Source organism: Vipera ursinii, assembly GCF_947247035.1.
Source record: "Vipera ursinii genome assembly, chromosome: 14".
NCBI lineage: Eukaryota > Metazoa > Chordata > Lepidosauria > Squamata > Viperidae > Vipera > Vipera ursinii.
This window is the reverse complement of record NC_139527.1, coordinates 10432860-10450981: the sequence shown is the minus strand read 5'-3', so window position 1 is coordinate 10450981 and position 18122 is coordinate 10432860. Positions and strand designations below refer to the sequence as shown.

At 48.6% G+C, this 18122-nt stretch overlaps 1 protein-coding gene across 1 annotated transcript in view; it reads right to left on the bottom strand.

Annotated features, from left to right (window-relative positions):
* SCARF2 (scavenger receptor class F member 2) overlaps nucleotides 1-18122 on the bottom strand; it is an 87608-nt gene that overhangs the window by 39173 nt on the left and 30313 nt on the right. Inside the window, exons 3-6 of the mRNA XM_083373244.1 lie at nucleotides 9143-9244; nucleotides 6825-7344; nucleotides 4826-5044; nucleotides 2071-2199 (exon numbers count right to left, since the gene is read on the bottom strand). Coding sequence (XP_083229370.1) covers nucleotides 2071-2199; nucleotides 4826-5044; nucleotides 6825-7344; nucleotides 9143-9244 — 970 coding nt within the window. The remainder of the gene's footprint in view (nucleotides 1-2070; nucleotides 2200-4825; nucleotides 5045-6824; nucleotides 7345-9142; nucleotides 9245-18122) is intronic.

The following is an 18122-nucleotide window of genomic DNA, read 5'->3' as shown; positions in this document are numbered from 1 at the left end:
TTTAGCAGGCTAGTTAAAAACAGGCTGGAGCTGATTAAGCATCCTGCAGTCCATCTGGGAATGATGTGAATTTTCATCCCAACACACTGATGAGTGCACCAGGTTGGGAAAGCAGATGCTGAAGAAAAGAGATGCCTAAGCCTGCAGGAATTGTGTTTTACATATATAATTAGAAAAGAAATGGGGTGTAGGAAGATTTTCCCCTTCGCTCTGAGGGAGGAGTCAGCTTTCTTTGCTGAAAACACAACAAGAATTTGTGGGGAAAAAATAGGACAATAAATACAAGCTTTGTCTTGAATAAGCATGCCATGACTGAACATGCGGAAGGGGCAGGATGTGCTTTCCCTGCTAAAGCTAAAGAACTGTGGAAGACAGGAAACCAAGATCTTGTGCTTCTCAGTTCAGCCATAGGGGGACAACTTTCTGCTGGCCCCACAGATGCTATTTGAGTATTGTTTAAAGGCTGCTCTTTTTTGAGCGTGGGTTGGATCAGGGCTTCTTTTGTCATAGAACGCTCAGAACGGAGTTCCGGCACCTTTTTTTTTTGATGGAACCTTGTAGGGTAGGTAAGGCAGGTTGTGTTCTGTACCAGCCTGCTACTGGCCCTGCAGAAAAGGCAGGGACAACCCCTTTTACAAGAAGGCAAGAGGCTGGAATTACGCCTGCCAAATTTATTGCTACAAAAACAAATGGAACAAGACAAACCAAGAAACAGGAGCTTTAAGAAACAGGAACTATCCAAGCGGTTGCCTTCAGCAAACCAGCCCTCCCACACATTCCCCTTATATAGAGTTCAGGGCGTGGCTTCTCTCTGCCTCCTTCCAAGGAGCCCCATTGCCTTCCTCTGTTTACTCCTAATTGACTGCCTCCTGCGTCGGGCGTCCTTGAACAGGGCCAGCTGTGGGTCATCTTCATCCACGCTGTCAGGCTCACACAGCTGGGTCTCCATGGTGACCAAGTGGGAGGGGCCTGGCTGAGGGCTCTCATCAGCAAGATCTTCAACCCCCTCAGCAAGGTCTTCAACACCTCCCTCCTCCTCTGAGTCGTCCGACCCAACTGCCGAACCCACAGGCTGACCCTGAATCACAACAGGTTGTATGACGTGTGTGAGTTCCGGCACCTTTTTCTTTTACAAAAAAAGCACTGGGTAGGATCATAAATTTATTTTGGGGAAAGGAGGAAAAACTTATGAACCTATCCACTCTTAGTCCTTAGCTTTTTTTTAAAGAAGTGAGATGAACGCATTAACCTTTTGCAGGGCTGGGGGCATACTTTTGCTCCTTTAAAGTATTTCCACCCCTCCGAGCCCAAGCAGGATATGGTCAAAAGGGGTTCTGGGGGCCCGCATAGGCACTGACCATGGCTGAGTCTGAATTAAAAGAAGCAGATATAGAACCAATGGAAGCAAGCTGGCTGGGGGATTCTGGGAGCAGAGATCCACTCAGATGAAAGCTGCTGAGGTTGAGAAATTACGCCTCATTGTCATATAGGTCTATGCATGAAGGAGACATTTATAAAGTGTATAAAATGGTATCGAAATGGTGACACTTTCCTGCTTATTTAACTGGGCTGGCTAGTCTCCCAACCAGTGTTTCTCAACCTCCATAGCTTAAAAATGTGTGGACTTCAACTCCCAGAATCCCCCAGTCAGCCTGCTTCTTTCAGTGCTTATATATTAGTTTTATTCCCCAGCGTGGCTGACTTGGAAATTCTGGGAGTTAAACCTTCAGGGCAAGGCTGAGAAACCCTGCTGTAAACATGGATCTAAGTGGCTCATTAGCAAGGAGGACCCAACAGGAAACAGGGCACCCTTGTATTTGTTTATTTCCTTAAAGAACACAAATCACCTTGTCATGAAAAGAAGAGGAAACTGCTGCAAGTCAGGGACATAAATTATGTTTTCAGTCTTACAGACTTCGTAAGAAAAGCATACATTCCCTTTTGTTTTGCTTTAGCAAGCAAGATCACAGATGTTTTCCAGCTTCCTTGGCTAAGCCCAGCCTTGCCCAGAGGCAGATGGGGTGGGAGTGGGGGGGTGGGGCTGAGTCTTCCCATGTACCGGTCACTTACAAGATCCCATGGAATCCAGCCCGGCAGAGGCACCTCCCGGTCTCAAAGTGGCATTCCCCGTTAAAACAACTGCTGCAGACGAAGGCACAGTTCTCACCGTACGTCCCATTGCGGCATTTGGTCTCGCACCTGGAGAAAAAAGCAGCAAGAGAAAACAAGGTAAGGGAGCTAGGGATTACGTCTGTCTGGAGTGGTTGGTTTTGGGGTGCTGTCTGCAGAAGCACAGGAGCAGATCTTTGGATCCAGCCAAGCCACTAATGTTTGTTTGCCCTTCCTGAGAACCACCATTTCCAGGGCAGTATAGATTTTAGTTACAGCATATCTACCTAAAACAATCAACACAACAAATAATAGAAACAAACAGGGTGCCTGGTAGTGATCAAAACAAGTTAAGATGCCGGTCAGAACTGTGCAATTGGTGGAGCCTTGGTGGAGCAGTGGGCTAATGCCTCCTTAAGTAACACCAGCTGCCTGCAATTAGTGCAGGTTCGAGTCCCACCAGGCTCAAGGTTGACTCAGCCTTCCATCCTTCCGAGGTAGGTAAAATGAGGACCCAGATTGTTGGGGGCAATAAGCTGACTTTGTAATAATGCCACTTGGGGGGTGTGTGAAAGCCCTAATAAGCAGACATATACATAGAATGAAGGCTACTGCTAAGCTTGTAAGCCGCCCTGAGTCTTCGGAGAAGGGCGGGATATAAATGGCATTAAAAAATAAATAAATTGAAACCACACGCCCTTTTATGCATATCCCCCAGGTCATGCCTGTAAAAAAGGGGCTGGACTTTGATCATACAGTAGTACCCACCATCTCAACTTTGTTGACTCCCCCCCCCCTTCCTTGGGGATGCCCCTGTAATTCGTAACAAACTGTTATCATACCACTCCTTAATTTAATGACAACTGATAAATTCATAGCCAAACACCTTCAGGGAAGATCATCAAATGAACAGTGAAGTGTTAATAGCACTTTACAATGCCTTGGAATACTGCATCCAGTTTTGGTTACCACGATGTAAAAAAGATGTTGAGACTCCAGAAAGAGAACAGAGAAGAGCAACAAAGATGATTGGGGGACTGGAGGCTAAAACATATAAGGAAAAGTTGCTGGAATTGGGTATGTCTAGTTTAATGAAAAAGAAGGACTAGGGGTGACATGATAGAAGTCTTCCAGTATCTCAGGGGCTGCCACAAAGAAGAGGGAGTCAAGCTATTCTCCAAAGCGCCTGAAGGCAGGACAAGAAGCAACGGATGGAAACTAGTCAAGGAGAGAAGCAACCTAGAACTAAGGAGAAACTTCCTGACAGTTAGAACAATTAATCAGTGGAACAACCTGCCTCCAGAAGCTGTGAATGCTCCAACACTGGAAGTTTTTACGAAGAGACTGGACAACCATTTGCCTGAAATGGTATAAGGTTTCCTGCCTGACCAGGGGGTTGGACTAGATGACCTCCAAGATCCCTCCCAACTCTGTTATTCTATTCTATTCTAAATAATTTCCCAGTTCTATGAAGGATGTAAGCTATTCCACAAATGGACCACCCGCATCTTCTCTTGGGGTCTTTCATCCTTGATCAAAGATGCCAAGCACCATAGAGCAGAGGTCCCCAACCTTTGTGAAGAGAGGTTTTTCCACAGACCGGAGGGGGCCTGGTTTTGTGTGCTGCCTGCATCCTGCGGATGGGGCTTTGCTTGTTTGTGTGGCCCGGTTGCTGGCATGCCGTGGCCCAGTACTGGGCCACGGACCGGGGATTGGGGATCCCTGCCATAGAGGACCTCCAACTGCGACTCCTGGGAGGCCCAGGAAGGCTAAACATTTCCCACACCCCTGTGCTGGATTTATAAAGGACGTTCTCTCTCTTTCCCACAACCACTTGGCCCTTACAACACCAGAGAGTTGACGGCTGGGGAAGAACAGTGGGCTGATGATCAGCTAGTGAGTTTTGAGGCCTGTTGGGAGTCTCCCTGCCCTTCCAGGAACTGTTCAGAGAGTCCTTGAATTACAGCCATTTGTTTGGTGAGCATTTCAGGTTACAATGGCACTGAAAAAAGTGACTTATGACCAGTCCTCACATTTACGACTGTCCCAGCATCCCCACAGTCAGGTGATCAAAATTTTAGGTGCCTGGAAACCAGCATATATTTGTAATGTTTGCACTACCATTTGCAACTTCCCCAGCCGGCTTCCCCCCAGCAAAGCTCCTGGGGGAACCCAAGTTTGCTTAATGGCCACAGGGTTCATTTAACCACTGCAGTGATTCACTTAATGACCATTGCAAAAAAAAAGTCATAGGATCAGGGACGACTCCCTTGCTTGGCAGTGGAAATTCCAGTCCCAGCTGTGCTCGCACTCTGGGGACTAGCGGGAGAGTCGCGAAAGCCAGACGCTGAGAGGGAGACTTGAATTACGGATCTGGCCGTTTGGACTAACAGAACCAGGTCTTGAAGAAGCAGCCATGGATTAATCTGGGATCCAAGAAAGGCTGAGTGATCCCTTGAAACGGTCATCTGGAACGCCAAAGGTTCTGCCTATGTTGAGAGTGTCACGTGTGTGCATGATGGAGCCGTAGGCTTGTTGACCCTGAGGGGTGCCAAAGGAAGAGACACCAACAGGAGATTATCAAGGACAGGGGTCCTCAACCTGGGCAACTTTAAGACTTGTGAAGTTCAACTCCCAGAATTCCTCAGCCAGCAAAGCCAAGGTTGAGGACCGCTGATCGAGGACACTCAGTACTCAGGGGCCATCAGACACTCACCTGTCTCCGATCCAGCCTGGATTGCAGTGGGAACACTTGCCATTGATGTGGTTGCAGGTGTGGCCGTCCTTACAGGGGGGGCAGGTCTGCTCACAGCCCTCGCCATAAAAGCCCAGGGAGCAAATCTGGTCACACCTGGTGCCATTCCAACCAGCTTCGCAGGCCAGGCAACGGCCGTCCGCAATTGTACACGGCTGCAGCTCCTTGCACTGACCGCACCTGTGGAGACGAAGCCGAAAGTGCCATGAAGGGGCCACAGGGCCAGGTGAGGCAGCTGGCAGGAAGTACTGGATCATTCTGGCCTTAGCAGGCACCTGGCACCCACCAGGCGCTTGGCAGGGAGGCTTCTGGGCACTTCTTCCCCTTTTTTAAAAGATGGGATTCTTCCCTATCCAAAGAGAAACTTAGGCTATACAGATATAGTCCTTGATTCACAAGCATTCATTTAGTGACTATTTTTATTTATTATTTATTTTATTTTTTTATTATTTTTTTACTATTTTTTTAATTTTCATTCTTATTTGTGGTTTTACTTGTGTGTAGTGTGCACTGTGGACAGAATTTCGTTGTGAGTTACACAATGACAATAAAGATATTCTATTCTATTCTATTCTATTTTATTCTATTCTATTCTATTCTATTCTATTCTATTCTATTCTATTCTATTCTATTCTATTCTATTCTATTCTATTCTATTCTATTCTATTCTATTCTACTCTACTCTACTCTACTCTATTATTTTATTCTGTTCCGTTCCGTTCCGTTCCGTTCCATTCCATTCCATTCTATTCTATTCTATTCTATTCTGTTCTGTTCTGTTCTGTTCTGTTCTGTTCTGTTCTGTTCTGTTGCAACAGCATTGAAAAAAATGACATGACTTGTCCTCACACTTATCACCACTGCAGCATCTATGTGATTGCATGATCAAAATTTGCTTGCTTGGCAACCAGCATGTGTTTATGACATCTGCCGCATCCCTAGCTCGTGTGGTCACCATTTGTGACTTTCTCAGCTGGCTTTTGACAAGCAACGTCAAAAGGGGAAGCTGGAATCATTTAAGAACCACATCATTCCTTTCATGGCAGTGATGCGCTTAGCAACCATGGCAAAAAAGGTTGTAAAACAGGGTGCATCTCGCTTAACAACTGCTTTGCTTAGCCATGGAAGTTCTGATATCAATCATGGTCGTAAGTTGAGAACAAGCGCTACAGACAACGTTTTTTGGGAACTGGCTGTGTTGTGATTGAGGTGGAATTCCCCTAAGGTCTCTTGATCCCTTTTCTCTCTCAGTCACTGCAACTCTGAAAATCCTGAACCAATGTGGTTTGAGGATCTGGCAGCTGGGGATGATGGAGGCTGAAATCCCCCTTGTTGCACATTGTCTGTTTTGAAACATCAAATTTCTCCTGAACTGGTGTGTGTCTGTGTCTGTGTGGCAGAGGGCAAACCTGCACGTGGGGCTTCTGCCGTCTTCTGCATTCACAAGGCACCCGGGCAAGACTCTGCCCTTAGCTATTCCAGATAATTGGAGGAATCCCCCAATTCTGCTTTCTTTGAGCAGTTTAACAATCCAGGGCTGTTCCTTGCTTAAAAAATTCAAGTTATAAATGATCTCCAATGGCCAACCAGGGACGTTTGGGGATTACGTATTCTTTTTAGGGGTTACCTCTTGCAGTCTCTTTCAACGTTTTTCTTGCAGTAGGACCTGCATAAAGAGACTGCTCCTTACTCAAAGTTTGCGGGGAAGATCACACGATACCTGCTGGTGAGTCCCAAAAGATGTCTCTCCACCTCGGCAAGCGTGGCTGATTGGGGATTGCGGGGGGTTGAAACCTGCCCATCTTAAAACTTGCCGTGGTTGAGGAACGCTACCCTGAGCTATTCCGATGAAAGGTCCAAAGGGGCTGGGCACGGGGTGGAAGTGTTGCCCATCTGTCCTGCCTTTCTGAATCCCCGGGGGTGGGAGGGGGGGTGGAGACTCTGAGGGGGCCCTACTTACCGTCGCCTGCAGCCTTGTCCGTAGAAACCGGCCGGACAGGCCTCGCGGCAGAACTTGCCTCGATAGCCCGGATCACAGGTGCAGGTCCCATCCACCTGGTTGCACTTCCCCATGTGGCACTGACAGTAGCGGTCGCAGCGAGGGCCGAAGGTCCGGCTCCGGCACTGGCAGCGCCCCGTGAACTGCTCGCAGGGCGAAGTACTGCAGGCGCACTGGTTGTTGCAGGTGCGCCCCCACCAGCCCGGCTGGCAGATGCAGAGGCCCGTCTTCTGATCGCACTGCGAGTTGAGGCTGCAGTAGCAGGCGCTGGCACACTGGGCCCCCCACCAGTTCGGCTCACAGGAGCACTTGCCCGTCTTCTGATCACACTTGCCGTGCTTGCACAGACAGACGTTCTCACACCGAGGCCCCCAGCGGTTGGCGTTGCAGGTGCACTGGCCCGTCACGTCCTCACACTGCCCGTTGGGGTAGCAGTTGCATAGCTCCTTGCAGTCCGGGCCCCAAAAGAGTCGGGGACACTCTGTGAGGGATGAGAGGAGCAGGGGAGCACCCTGGGAGGGGTCCGGCTTCCCATAAACCCCCCCCCACGGTTAAGTTTGAGCAACTTTAGCCGGCCACCCTGCTATAGCACAGTGGCTGTGGATTGTTGATGCTAGTATTTTTTTTTTAAAAAAAGGCCAGCAAACAGGAGGGCTGACCGGCACCTCTGCTGCCACAGCTGTGCCATTATTGTTCTGCCGAGCCAGCAGGTCTGGCAGGAGACCCTCCGGTGAAGATGCCGCTCTCTCCTAGCAAATCTCTCAGGTTCACCGTTTCTCAACCTGGCAACTTTCAGATCTGTGGATTTCAACTTCCAGGAGGTGAAGGCTCCCACCTTAAAGTGGCAAAGGTTGAGAAACTCTGCTCCAGCCTATTTCTTTATTAGTCTTTATTGCCTCGCTCTTCTGCCACGGAAGTACTTTCCCCCTCCTCTATGCCCACATTTTCATCCTTGATTCCTGTACCGCTTTCAATTTACGTCTTTTGAAAATTTCGATTTGGGATTTGATATTTTCATTATCATTAAGTCCCTCGAGTCCTTGATTATACTGGGACTGAATCAGCCTTGAAATGCTGCTAATCAATTTATTTATTAAATTTCTATTTAATAAATTTAAATTGGGAAAGTAAATTGGACTGGAGTTGCTACTTGCACTCAGAGTCCACAAGATGCATTTGTTAGGAAATCTTCTTGGCAGGCGTCTCCAAGCTTGGCAGGTTTAAGACTTGTGGACTTCAACTCCCAGAATTCCCCAGTCACCATAACTATCTGAGTAATTCTGGAAGTTGAAGTCCACAAGTCTTAAATTTTTCAAATTTGGAGACCCCTGCACTAAAACCAGGGAGAAAGGGAAAAAGGAAGGAAGGAGATGAAAATGAGAAGGAAGTAAGTAAGGAAGTAAGGAATGAAGGAAGGAAGGAAGGAAGGAAGGAAGGAAGGAAGGAAGGAAGGAAGGAGATGGGAATGAGAAGGTGGGGAGGAAGGAAGGAAGGAAGGAGATGGGAATGAGAAGGTGGAGAGGAAGGAAGGAAGGAAGGAGATGGGAATGAGAAGGAGGGGAGGAAGGAAGGAAGGAAGGAAGGAAGGAAGGAAGGAAGGAAGGAAGGAAGGAGATGAGAATGAGAAGGGAGGGGAGGAAGAAGGAAGGAAGGAAGGAAGGAAGGAAGGAAGGAGATGGGAATGAGAAGGAGGGGAGGAAGGAAGGAAGGAAGGAAGGAAGGAAGGAAGGAAGGAGATGGGAATGAGAAGCTTGTTTAATACAATCCTTTCCTTTTTCACTGCCTTTCCTCTGAGAGGGCAAGGAAGTGCACATTGGTGGTCAATGCCAAGGTTTCCTTCACAGCAGCCCAGCAAGGTGGGGCGCTGGTGACTGGCCTAAAGCCCCCAGGTGAGGGTCCTGGATGGGGGTTCGGTCTTCCTAATCCCTGAGGTCTGAGAAGCTCACAAGCAAGGTAAAAAGATGAGATATAAAACTGAAGTAACCATCATGATCATGATCTCCATCATCATCTCCCCTCCCCCACTTATCTTTTCTGCTGGACAGCTGGGAAGTCAACCTTCTGGACGCTGGTGTGTGTGTGTGTGTGTGTGTGTGTGAACTCTGGCCTGGGTGGGACTCTTGATGGCCCTCTTTCCCTGGGGGGAGGCTTGCAGGTTTAGAATAAGTTTAGAATAACAGAGTTGGGAGGGACCTTGTAGGTCATCTAGTCCAGCCCATTGCCCAAGCAGGAGAGTCACCCCCACCCACCCCTCATCCGGAGGATGTTCCCACGCTTACTGGTTTCGCAGTTGGCCCCAAAATAGCCGTGGCGACAGCGACACTCGTTGGGTCTCACACACACCTCGTTGTCCGTGCAGGTGAAGTTGCCCTCGCAGACGGCTGCAAGGAGAGAGATGGTGAAGGGGCGCGAGAGGCGTCTCCCCCATTCCCCACGCCCATCTGGAGATTTGGCTGTAGGCCTTCTGGTTTGGAGAGAAATCAGCCAGGAGGAGCCGGGAGGCTGAGGGAAGCCCCCACCCCATCCCTCGGCCTGCCCAGTTGCCCGTGATTTACACCAGGAATCGCTTCCCAGGACAACTGTTCTTTGGCTACAGGCCGTCCTCGGCTTACAACCACAAGGGAGCCCAGAAGTTAGGTTGCTAAGTGAGGAATTTGTTATAAGTGGGTTTTGCCCCATTTTACGACTCTCCTCGCCCTGTTTGTTAAGTGAGTCACTGCAGTGGTTAAATTAGTAAAACGGTTGTTAAGTGAATCTGGCTTCCCCGAGGGCTTGGATTGCAAAAAGGGATCCCGTGACCTCAGGACACTGCGACTGTCATAAATAGGAGTCAGTTGTCAAGCATCCAAATAAATATAAGTACAAATATAAATATAAGCACAAGTACAAGTACAAATATAAGTATGAATATGAATATAATTGACGTGACTGCAGCAATGGTCATAAGTGAAAAATGATCATAAGTCACTTTCTTCAGTGCCAATGTAAGTTCAATTGGTCACTAAGCGAAGTGTTGTAAGTCAAGCACTCCCCGTGCAGTAGTCCTTGACCTACAAGTGACCTGTTCAGATTTACAAGAGCACTGAAAAAAGTGACCTACAACCGGGTCCTCCCATTTACAATCCCTGCGGCATCCCAGCAGTTACAGGACCCAAATCCGGGCATCCAGCAACCGGCATGTATTTGCAATGGTTGCAGCATCCTGAGATCCTGGGATCAAGCGATCGCCCTTTGGGACCGTTCCAGCCTGCTTAATTAACTTTAAACATTAACTTTCCAGCTAAGTTAATGGGGGAAGCTGGATTTGCTTAATGACTGTGTGGTTCACTTAACAATTGGAATAGAATAGAATAGAAGAGAATAGAATAGAATAGAATAGAATAGAATAGAATAGAATAGAATAGAATAGAATGGAATGGAATGGAATGGAATGGAATGGAATGGAATGGAATGGAATAGAAAATATGGAATGGAATGGAATAGAATATGGAATGGAATGGAATGGAATGGAATAGAATCGAATCGAATAGAATAGAATAGAATAGAATGGAATGGAATGGAATGGAATGGAATGGAATGGAATAGAATATGGAATGGAATGGAATGGAATAGAATAGAATAGAATAGAATAGAATAGAATAGAATAGAATAGAATAGAATAGAATAGAATAGAATAGAATAGAATAGAAAAAAATAGAATAGAATAGAATAGAATAGAATAGAATAGAATGGAATGGAATGGAATGGAATAGAAAATATGGAATGGAATAGAATAGAATATGGAATGGAATGGAATGGAATAGAATAGAATAGAATAGAATAGAATATGGAATGGAATAGAATAGAATAGAATAGAATAGAATAGAATAGAATAGAATAGAATATGTAATAGAGTAGAGTAGAGTAGAAGAGTAGAAAGAGAAGAGAAGAGAAGAGAAGAGAAGAGAAGAGAAGAGAAGAGAAGAGAAGAGAAGAGAAGAGAAGAGAAGAGAAGAGCTGGAAGGGACCTTGGAGGTCTTCTAGTCCAGCCCCCTGTTCAATTGTAGGGATTTGCTTAACAACCTTGCAAAAAAGGTTGCCAGTCACTTAACCACTGCCTCGCTTAGCAATGGATGTTGTAGTCCCAAATCATGATTGTGAGTTGAGGACTCCATGTAATGCTTTTCTCTTGTAGAAAGTGTTCAGTTGATCACAAATGCCTCAAATTATCTGCAGAAGGGCTGTCAGAATGTCTAGTCCAGCAGTCCCCAACTTTTTTTGCACCAGGGACTGGTTTCGTGGAAGACAGTGTGGGAAGAATCCAGAGAAAGACATATTTTGGGAAATATTAAAAAGGCAGAATATATTTCCCCAAAGTATTTTAAAGGCAGAAACCAACTCCCCCCACCCCCCCAGTCTCTCTGCCTCAAACAGAAACCAAGTCTGCAGAAATGCAGATGTGATAATCTTGTCAGAAAGATTGGAGCCAGGAAGCTGGGATTAGAAAGACAAAGATCTCTAGAATCAACAATCCCTCACACCAAAGAAATCCAACACTCATCAGCCACAGCCTGAGGGAAGCAGGACATGACCTTCAGGACATAATAGGATTAACCCACCACCATCAGAATACCAAAAGGGCATGCCACATGAACAGGAACAACTCCAAACACAAAAGCCCAAGAAGGTATAAAAAACCCACCACTCCCTACGGCATGTGGTCAGTTTTTTCCAGAGCCATCTTTCTGTCTGGCTCTCCTCTTCAATAAACTGGAACTTTCTTTCTAAAGCAGCCTCCATGGTTTGATTATTCCCGGCTTGGACTGGACCCTGATGAAGATTTTTCAGCACGCTACCTAGATCCCCCGCATGCAGAGTTTACACTAGGGTTCATGCTCCTGTGAGAATCTTATGCCTGATGATCTGAAATGGAGCCGAGGCGGTGATGGTAGCATTGGGGAGTGGCTGCAAATATAAAGGAAGCTTCGTTCGCTCACCTGCTGCTCACCTCCAGTTGTGAGGCCCAGTTGCTACAGGTTATGGACCAGGACCGGTCCTTTGCCCAAGAGTTGGGGACCCCTGGTTTAGACAGTCTCCATCACTGACTGCAAACTGGATATCAAACCTCTCCACGCTTTTCCAGATCCTATTATGACCCTTTTACTTGCGGCTGCAGATTGCAAATGGCTGAGCAGGGAAGGTGACCTGTGTCTCCCAGGGGCCTCCATAAGCTTCACCTTTCCCCAGGTTGCCAATTCAGGCTGCCGTGCCCAAGGGAAAAATGCCAGATCACAACCTGGGCTCCCTCAAACAGCCCCTCCCCTCAAGAGGAGCAGCAAAGGGAAATTTGCCTGAAGCCCCCCAAAGTGATAGGAACGAGGAATGGAGAGAGACACTGATTAGAGCAGCGTTAGTTGGAGCAGAGACAAGGGGGGGAGAGACAGAATAGCAACCTAGCAGGGGTGGCACAATGCCCCCCAGAGGGAAGGCGGCATACTTACCCTTTTGTTAAGCAGAGAATGCAGCTCCCTGGCACATGGCGGGCAGCCTCCGTCAGTCCAGGGCACGAGGGCGCATGTAAAGGAGGAGTTAGGGAGGTGGTTAGTGCATCTGTGGAGGACTTCGGGAAGATTAGTTGGTTATTATCCAGACAGGCAAAGGGGGGAGGGGCATGGCACAGTCCCACCGGGAGGCTTCAGAGGGCAGCTGCACAGACACACAGCATGCACTCACTCCGGAATTGACCGGGGCCACGCCAAGCCTTGGTCTGTTCATCCATGCTGGAGCTCAGCACAGCCCTTGGACAAATGGACATTAGGACCCCACCCCAATGAGATCAATCAATCAGAATAGAGCTGAAAGGGACCTTGGAGGTCTTCTAGTCCAGGGCTTTTCAACCTTTTCACCCATTGTACCATTTTTAGGATATGGCAATATCCGAGTACCACCAGTCACCTAGCAAGGTGTCAAAAACGTGATGGCCAAAAAACAAAAAGGGAAAAAGTGATGAACTACAGGTAGTCCTCGACTTACAACAATTCACTTAGTGACTGTTCGAAGTTACAATGGCACTGGAAAAAGTGCCCCCCAAGCCACAGCCGAGCAAGACACCTGCCTGCCCGCCTGGTGGCACTCTTCCTCCTGTCAGAGGTTTTCATTGTTGTGAGCATTTCTGTTGAGGATCAGCAGTGGGGGTGGGGTGGGGGGGTGTTTGGTTTTTATTCTCCCCGTCTGCTGGGTGGTTGCAGCAGGTTTTGGTCACTTCACATGACCCTGGGACACTGTGACCGTCATAAATATGAATCAGTTGCCAAGGATCTGAATGTAAATCACAGGACCCTGGAGATGCTGCAACATTCCAGCTGATTGGTGCTTCTTCTGGGCTCAGCAGAAGCGCCGGGATCAGCGCTGAGCTCCAGCTGGATCCTGGAGCTGATCCTGGTGCTTCCGCTGAGCCCTGACAGCCCTGCAGCTCCAGCCATCTCTCACTCAGGCTTGTGTGGTGCTGCCACCGGTTCAGCTCATTCCCCTCCCCCTCTACCACTTTTCTAGGATGGTCGCGTACCACCTGCCAGGTGCCAATGTACCACAGGTGGTACCCATACCACTGGTTGAAAAGCCCTGTTCTAGTCCAGCCCCCTGCTCAAGCAAGAGACCCTCAGACAAGTATCTGTCCAGTCTCTTCTTAAAAACCTCCAGTGATGAAGCACTCACAACTTCTGGAGGGAAGTTGTTCCACTGGTTAATTGTCCTAATTGTTAGGAACTTTCTCCTTAATTCCAGGTTGCTTCTCTCCTTGATTAGTTTCCATCTATTGTTTCTTGTCCTGCCCTCTGGTGCTTTGGAGAATAATGTGACCCCCCTCTTCTTTGTAGAAGCCCTTTAGATATTGGAACACTGTTACCTTGTCCCCCCTAGTCCTTCTGGCGATACCCAAATCCTGCAGCCATTCTTCATATGTTTTAGTCTCAGGACCTTTAATCTTCTTAGTTGCTCTTCTCTGCACTCTTTCCAGAGTCTCAACATCTTTTTTGTAATGTGGTGACCAAAACTGGATGCAGTATTCCAGGGGTGGCCTTACTAAGGCTTTATAAAGTGGGACTAATATTTCATGTGATTTTGATTCTGTGCCTCTGTTTATACAACCCAGGATTGTATTAGCTTTTTTGGCTGCTGCCACACACGGCTGGCTCAGGTTTAGGTGATCTCCTTTGGAAGATGAAAGTGGATTATAGATATACAAATATAAAAATGACGTATCCACTCAGATCTCAGGGATTTCACAGACAGGCCACAGAGAGCAGGAAAGTGTTTTTGCCACTTTCTCCTTCCTGGTCTGGTGCTCATGTCACACCTCAGGTGGCCTCTTCCCAGCCAAGCCCTGGCCCAACCTGGCTTCCCACCCCAGATCAGCCACACGGTCAGCCAGGTGCACTCAAAATGTAGTCACATCATCTTCACTGGCCTTTGTCTCTCCAGTTGAACCCCAAATTCTGCTGCTTCTCCAGCCCCATTGGGCCCCGATGCCCGTTGGGAGTGACTCTGGGGCTGTAGGACTGGCCAAATGCCGGGCCTCCATCCAGCCTCTCAATGCTTGACATGCCTCCCCTTCTGTGCCCATGGGGCCCTGCCAGATTTGCCGATTCCCACAAGGAGTCCCCTGAATATTTTCACCCAACCTGAAACTTCCTGACAGGGAGGACAATCAACCAGTGGAACAGCTTGCCTCCAGAAATCACTGGAGATTTTTAAGAAGAGGCTAGACCAGGGGTAGGCAACCTTGGCTCTTTTATGACTCGTGGACTTCAACTCCCAGAATTCCTGAGCCAGCATGACTCAGCTTGGAAACTCCCTTTTCCCTCAGCATGGCGGGCTCAGGAATTCTGGGAGTTGAAGTCCACGAGTCATAAAAGAGCCAAGGTTGCCTAGCCCTGGGCTAGACAGTCACTTGTCTGAGATGGTGTAGGGCCCTCCGCTTCAGCGGGGGGCTGGACTGGAAGACCTCCAAGGTCCCTTCCAGCTCTGCTCTATTCTAATCTGCTCTCTCGGGGGTGGGGGGCAGAGCACCTTCTGCGATCTTAGCCAATCCATCCAAAGCCAGTCTTGTCACATTTGTAGAGACTCTGGCTTGGGAGGGCTGACAAATTACAGCCTTCAAAGCTTCTTCCTGTTTCTCAGGCTTCTGATGGGCTCCTTAAATTCAGCGAGGCTGGCAGGTCTCACTGTGGACCAGAAAGGATGGGAATTCACAGCCTGGGGAGGGGGGGGAAAACCGCACATTCCCCAAAATGCGGAGGTGAGCTGTCGCATGCATGTTCGAAATGCAATTTCCCGCTAATCATCTCAAAAACGGATTAGGTGATTGAACTGGTGTAAAATACTTTTGAAAAATATTTTCCCCATAATTATTCCAAAGGTGCTTTTTTCACGAGGCAACTGGAAGACTTTCTTGTTTTTTTTTTCTTTGAAGACGTTTCGCTTCTCATCCGAGAAGCTTCTTCAGATCTGACCGGATGGTGGGGGAGTGGGAGGATTTATACATTCCCCCCCATCCGGTCAGAGCTGAAGAAGCTTCTTGCATGAGAAGCGAAACGTCTTCAAAGAAAAGAAAGTCCAGTGAAAGTCTGGCGAAAAGGCACCTTTGGCATAACTATGACCTGGATGACTGAGAATCTCCACAGACATTTCCCCATTAAAAATAAAAGAAGCTGGAAATTCCTGGAAACCTGGCTTGGATCCTAAGGAGGGAGGCGCGCAAATGGCACCATCCCCTCAGCCTCCCAAACATTCACCTCTGGCTTGGCTTCCTAGAACAGAGGCAGCAACTTCCAGTTGCTTCCAAGCTCGATATTCCCACCCCACATACACACACACAATCCAGTGAATTTGCACACTTCGTTCTTCTGCGGCTTTGCCCGTGGCCATTTCCACCCCACCCCCACCCCCAAAGCTTTGGAGACCAAAGGCATTGCAAAATATCGCTGGGCAGGAAAGGAAGAGGCCTCCTCCGCCAGCTGGAACAGCAGCACATTGACCAAGAGTCTAAAAATAACTTCTCCAAGTTTCCCATCAGTGCCTTGGGACTCCAAGTCCCGAGAACGCCCAGCCAGCCTCGGCTTTCTGCCCCTCCCCTCCCGGCAAAGGACTGTTAGCGGAACTTCTGGAGGCCAAGTTCCAGCCGGGCCGGGGAGCTGCTGGCCGCAGACAATGGCACACACAAAGCGCAGCCCTGGGCTCCCTTCCTTGGCTCTCCAGCGGATCCAGGAGCTGGGCAAGGAGGCCACAGACAGGCTCTGGGGCTGTCAGCCCAACGTCTGCAGCAAGAAAAGCCGCTTCTGCAGCCTGCAACCATTAAGCTTTTTGGGGGGCAAGACCAATCTGATGTCTATAAGCCAGTGTTTTTCAAGCTTGGCCACTTTAAGGGGCGTGGACCGCAACTCCCAGAATTCCCCAGCCAGCCCTGCTGGCTGGGGAATTCTGGGAGTTGCCATCCACGCCTCTTAAAGTGGCCAAGCTTGAGAAATACTGCAGTAAGCAAAGATCTAGTTCAGACATGTCAAACACAAGGCCCGGGGGCCAGATCCGGCCCGCGAAGTGGTTTCATGCGGTCCGCGAAGCCATCCTGGAAAGAGTGAGGGAACGGCCCTTACTGCCTTGGCCCTGAGACCCTCCTTCTGCCAGAGACCCTCAGATCTGTCCCACTCCTGCCCAGGCCCCCATAGGCACCCTTGATGCCAACGATGTGGGGCTGGCCACGCCCACCCAGTAGGCCATACGCACTCTAGCCACGCCCACCCAGTAGGCCACGCCCACCCCGGCCATACCCACCCGGCCCCCTGAGGGCAACCGCAATGCTGATGCGGCTCTCAATGAAATTGAGTTTGACATGCCTGATCTAGTTGATCTTCTGTGTAACACTGTGTATGTTCTCTAGGAGAGGGGTCCCCAATCCCCGGTCCGTGGACCAGTACCGGGCCGCAGCAAGCCAGCAACTGGTCTGCACAAACAGGCAAAGCCCGATCTGCAAGATGCAGGCAGCACACGAAACCACGCACTCTCCGGTCCGCGGAAAAACCTCTCTCCACGGAACCGGTCCCTGGTGCCCGAAAGGTTGGGGTCCTCTGCTCTAGGACGTAAGTAAAACTTCTGTCTCCTCCTGATGGATCTCTTCCAGCCCACCCGCTTGAAACCGGCTTGAAATCGCTCAGGAAATGACGATTTATCTGCCAGAACGTTTGCTCAGGTAGTCCTTGACTTACAGCAGTTCACTTAGTCACTGCTCAAAGTTGCAACATCACTGGGAAAAGTGAATTATGCCCCTTTTCAGAGTTGTGAGCTTTGCAGCCTCCCCCTGGTCACATGATCAAAATTCTGATGCTTGGCAACAGGTTCACATTTATGACGGTTGCTGTGTCCTAAGGTCACATGATCCCCTTTTACGACCTTCTGCCAAGCAAAGCCAATGGGGGAAGCCAGATTTCACTTAACTACAGGGTGACTAACTCATCAATCACAGTGATTCACTTGGTGGCGCAGTGGGCTAATGCCTCCTTAAGTAACACCAGCTGCCTGCCATTAGTGCAGGTTCGCATCTCACCAGGCTCAAGGTTGACTCAGCCTTCCATCCTTCCCAGGTAGGTAAAATGAGGACCCAGATTGTTGGGGGCAATAAGCTGACTTTGTAATAATGCCGCTTGGGGTGTGTGTGTGAAAGCCCTAATAAGCAGGCATATACATAGAATGAAGGCTACTGCTAAGCACATTGATTTGTGCTTGTAAGCCGCCCTGAGTCTTCGGAGAAGGGCGGGATATAAATGGGATTAAAATAAAAATAAATAAATAAAACAACTGTGGCAAGGGAGGTGATAAAATGGGGGGAAACTCACAAAACAACAGAAATTTTGGGCTCAATAGTGATAGTAAATGTTAACCCCCCCCCCCAAAAGGACCTGGTCCCTGGGAACTTCACCACGTCCACCCAGGCTTCTGGAAGTGGTTGGCACTGTTCATCTGCCTTCCCTTCTTGGTTTCTGGCCTCTGCTGGCCCTCTCCTATATATCCTGCCCCTCTAAGGCTGCAGGGAGACAAGGGGCTTCTCTTCAGGTAGCAGAAGGAATTGTCCAGACTTCTTCCAGGACAAGAAAAAAAAGAGGCTGAAATTTCAAGGAAGTGAATTTGGGTTGGGCATCTAGAAGAATTTCCCAGCTTTAAGTGCTGTTCAGCAGGGGAACAAACTACATTGTGCGGTGACTACTGGAGGAGTTTAAACAGAAGCTGGAC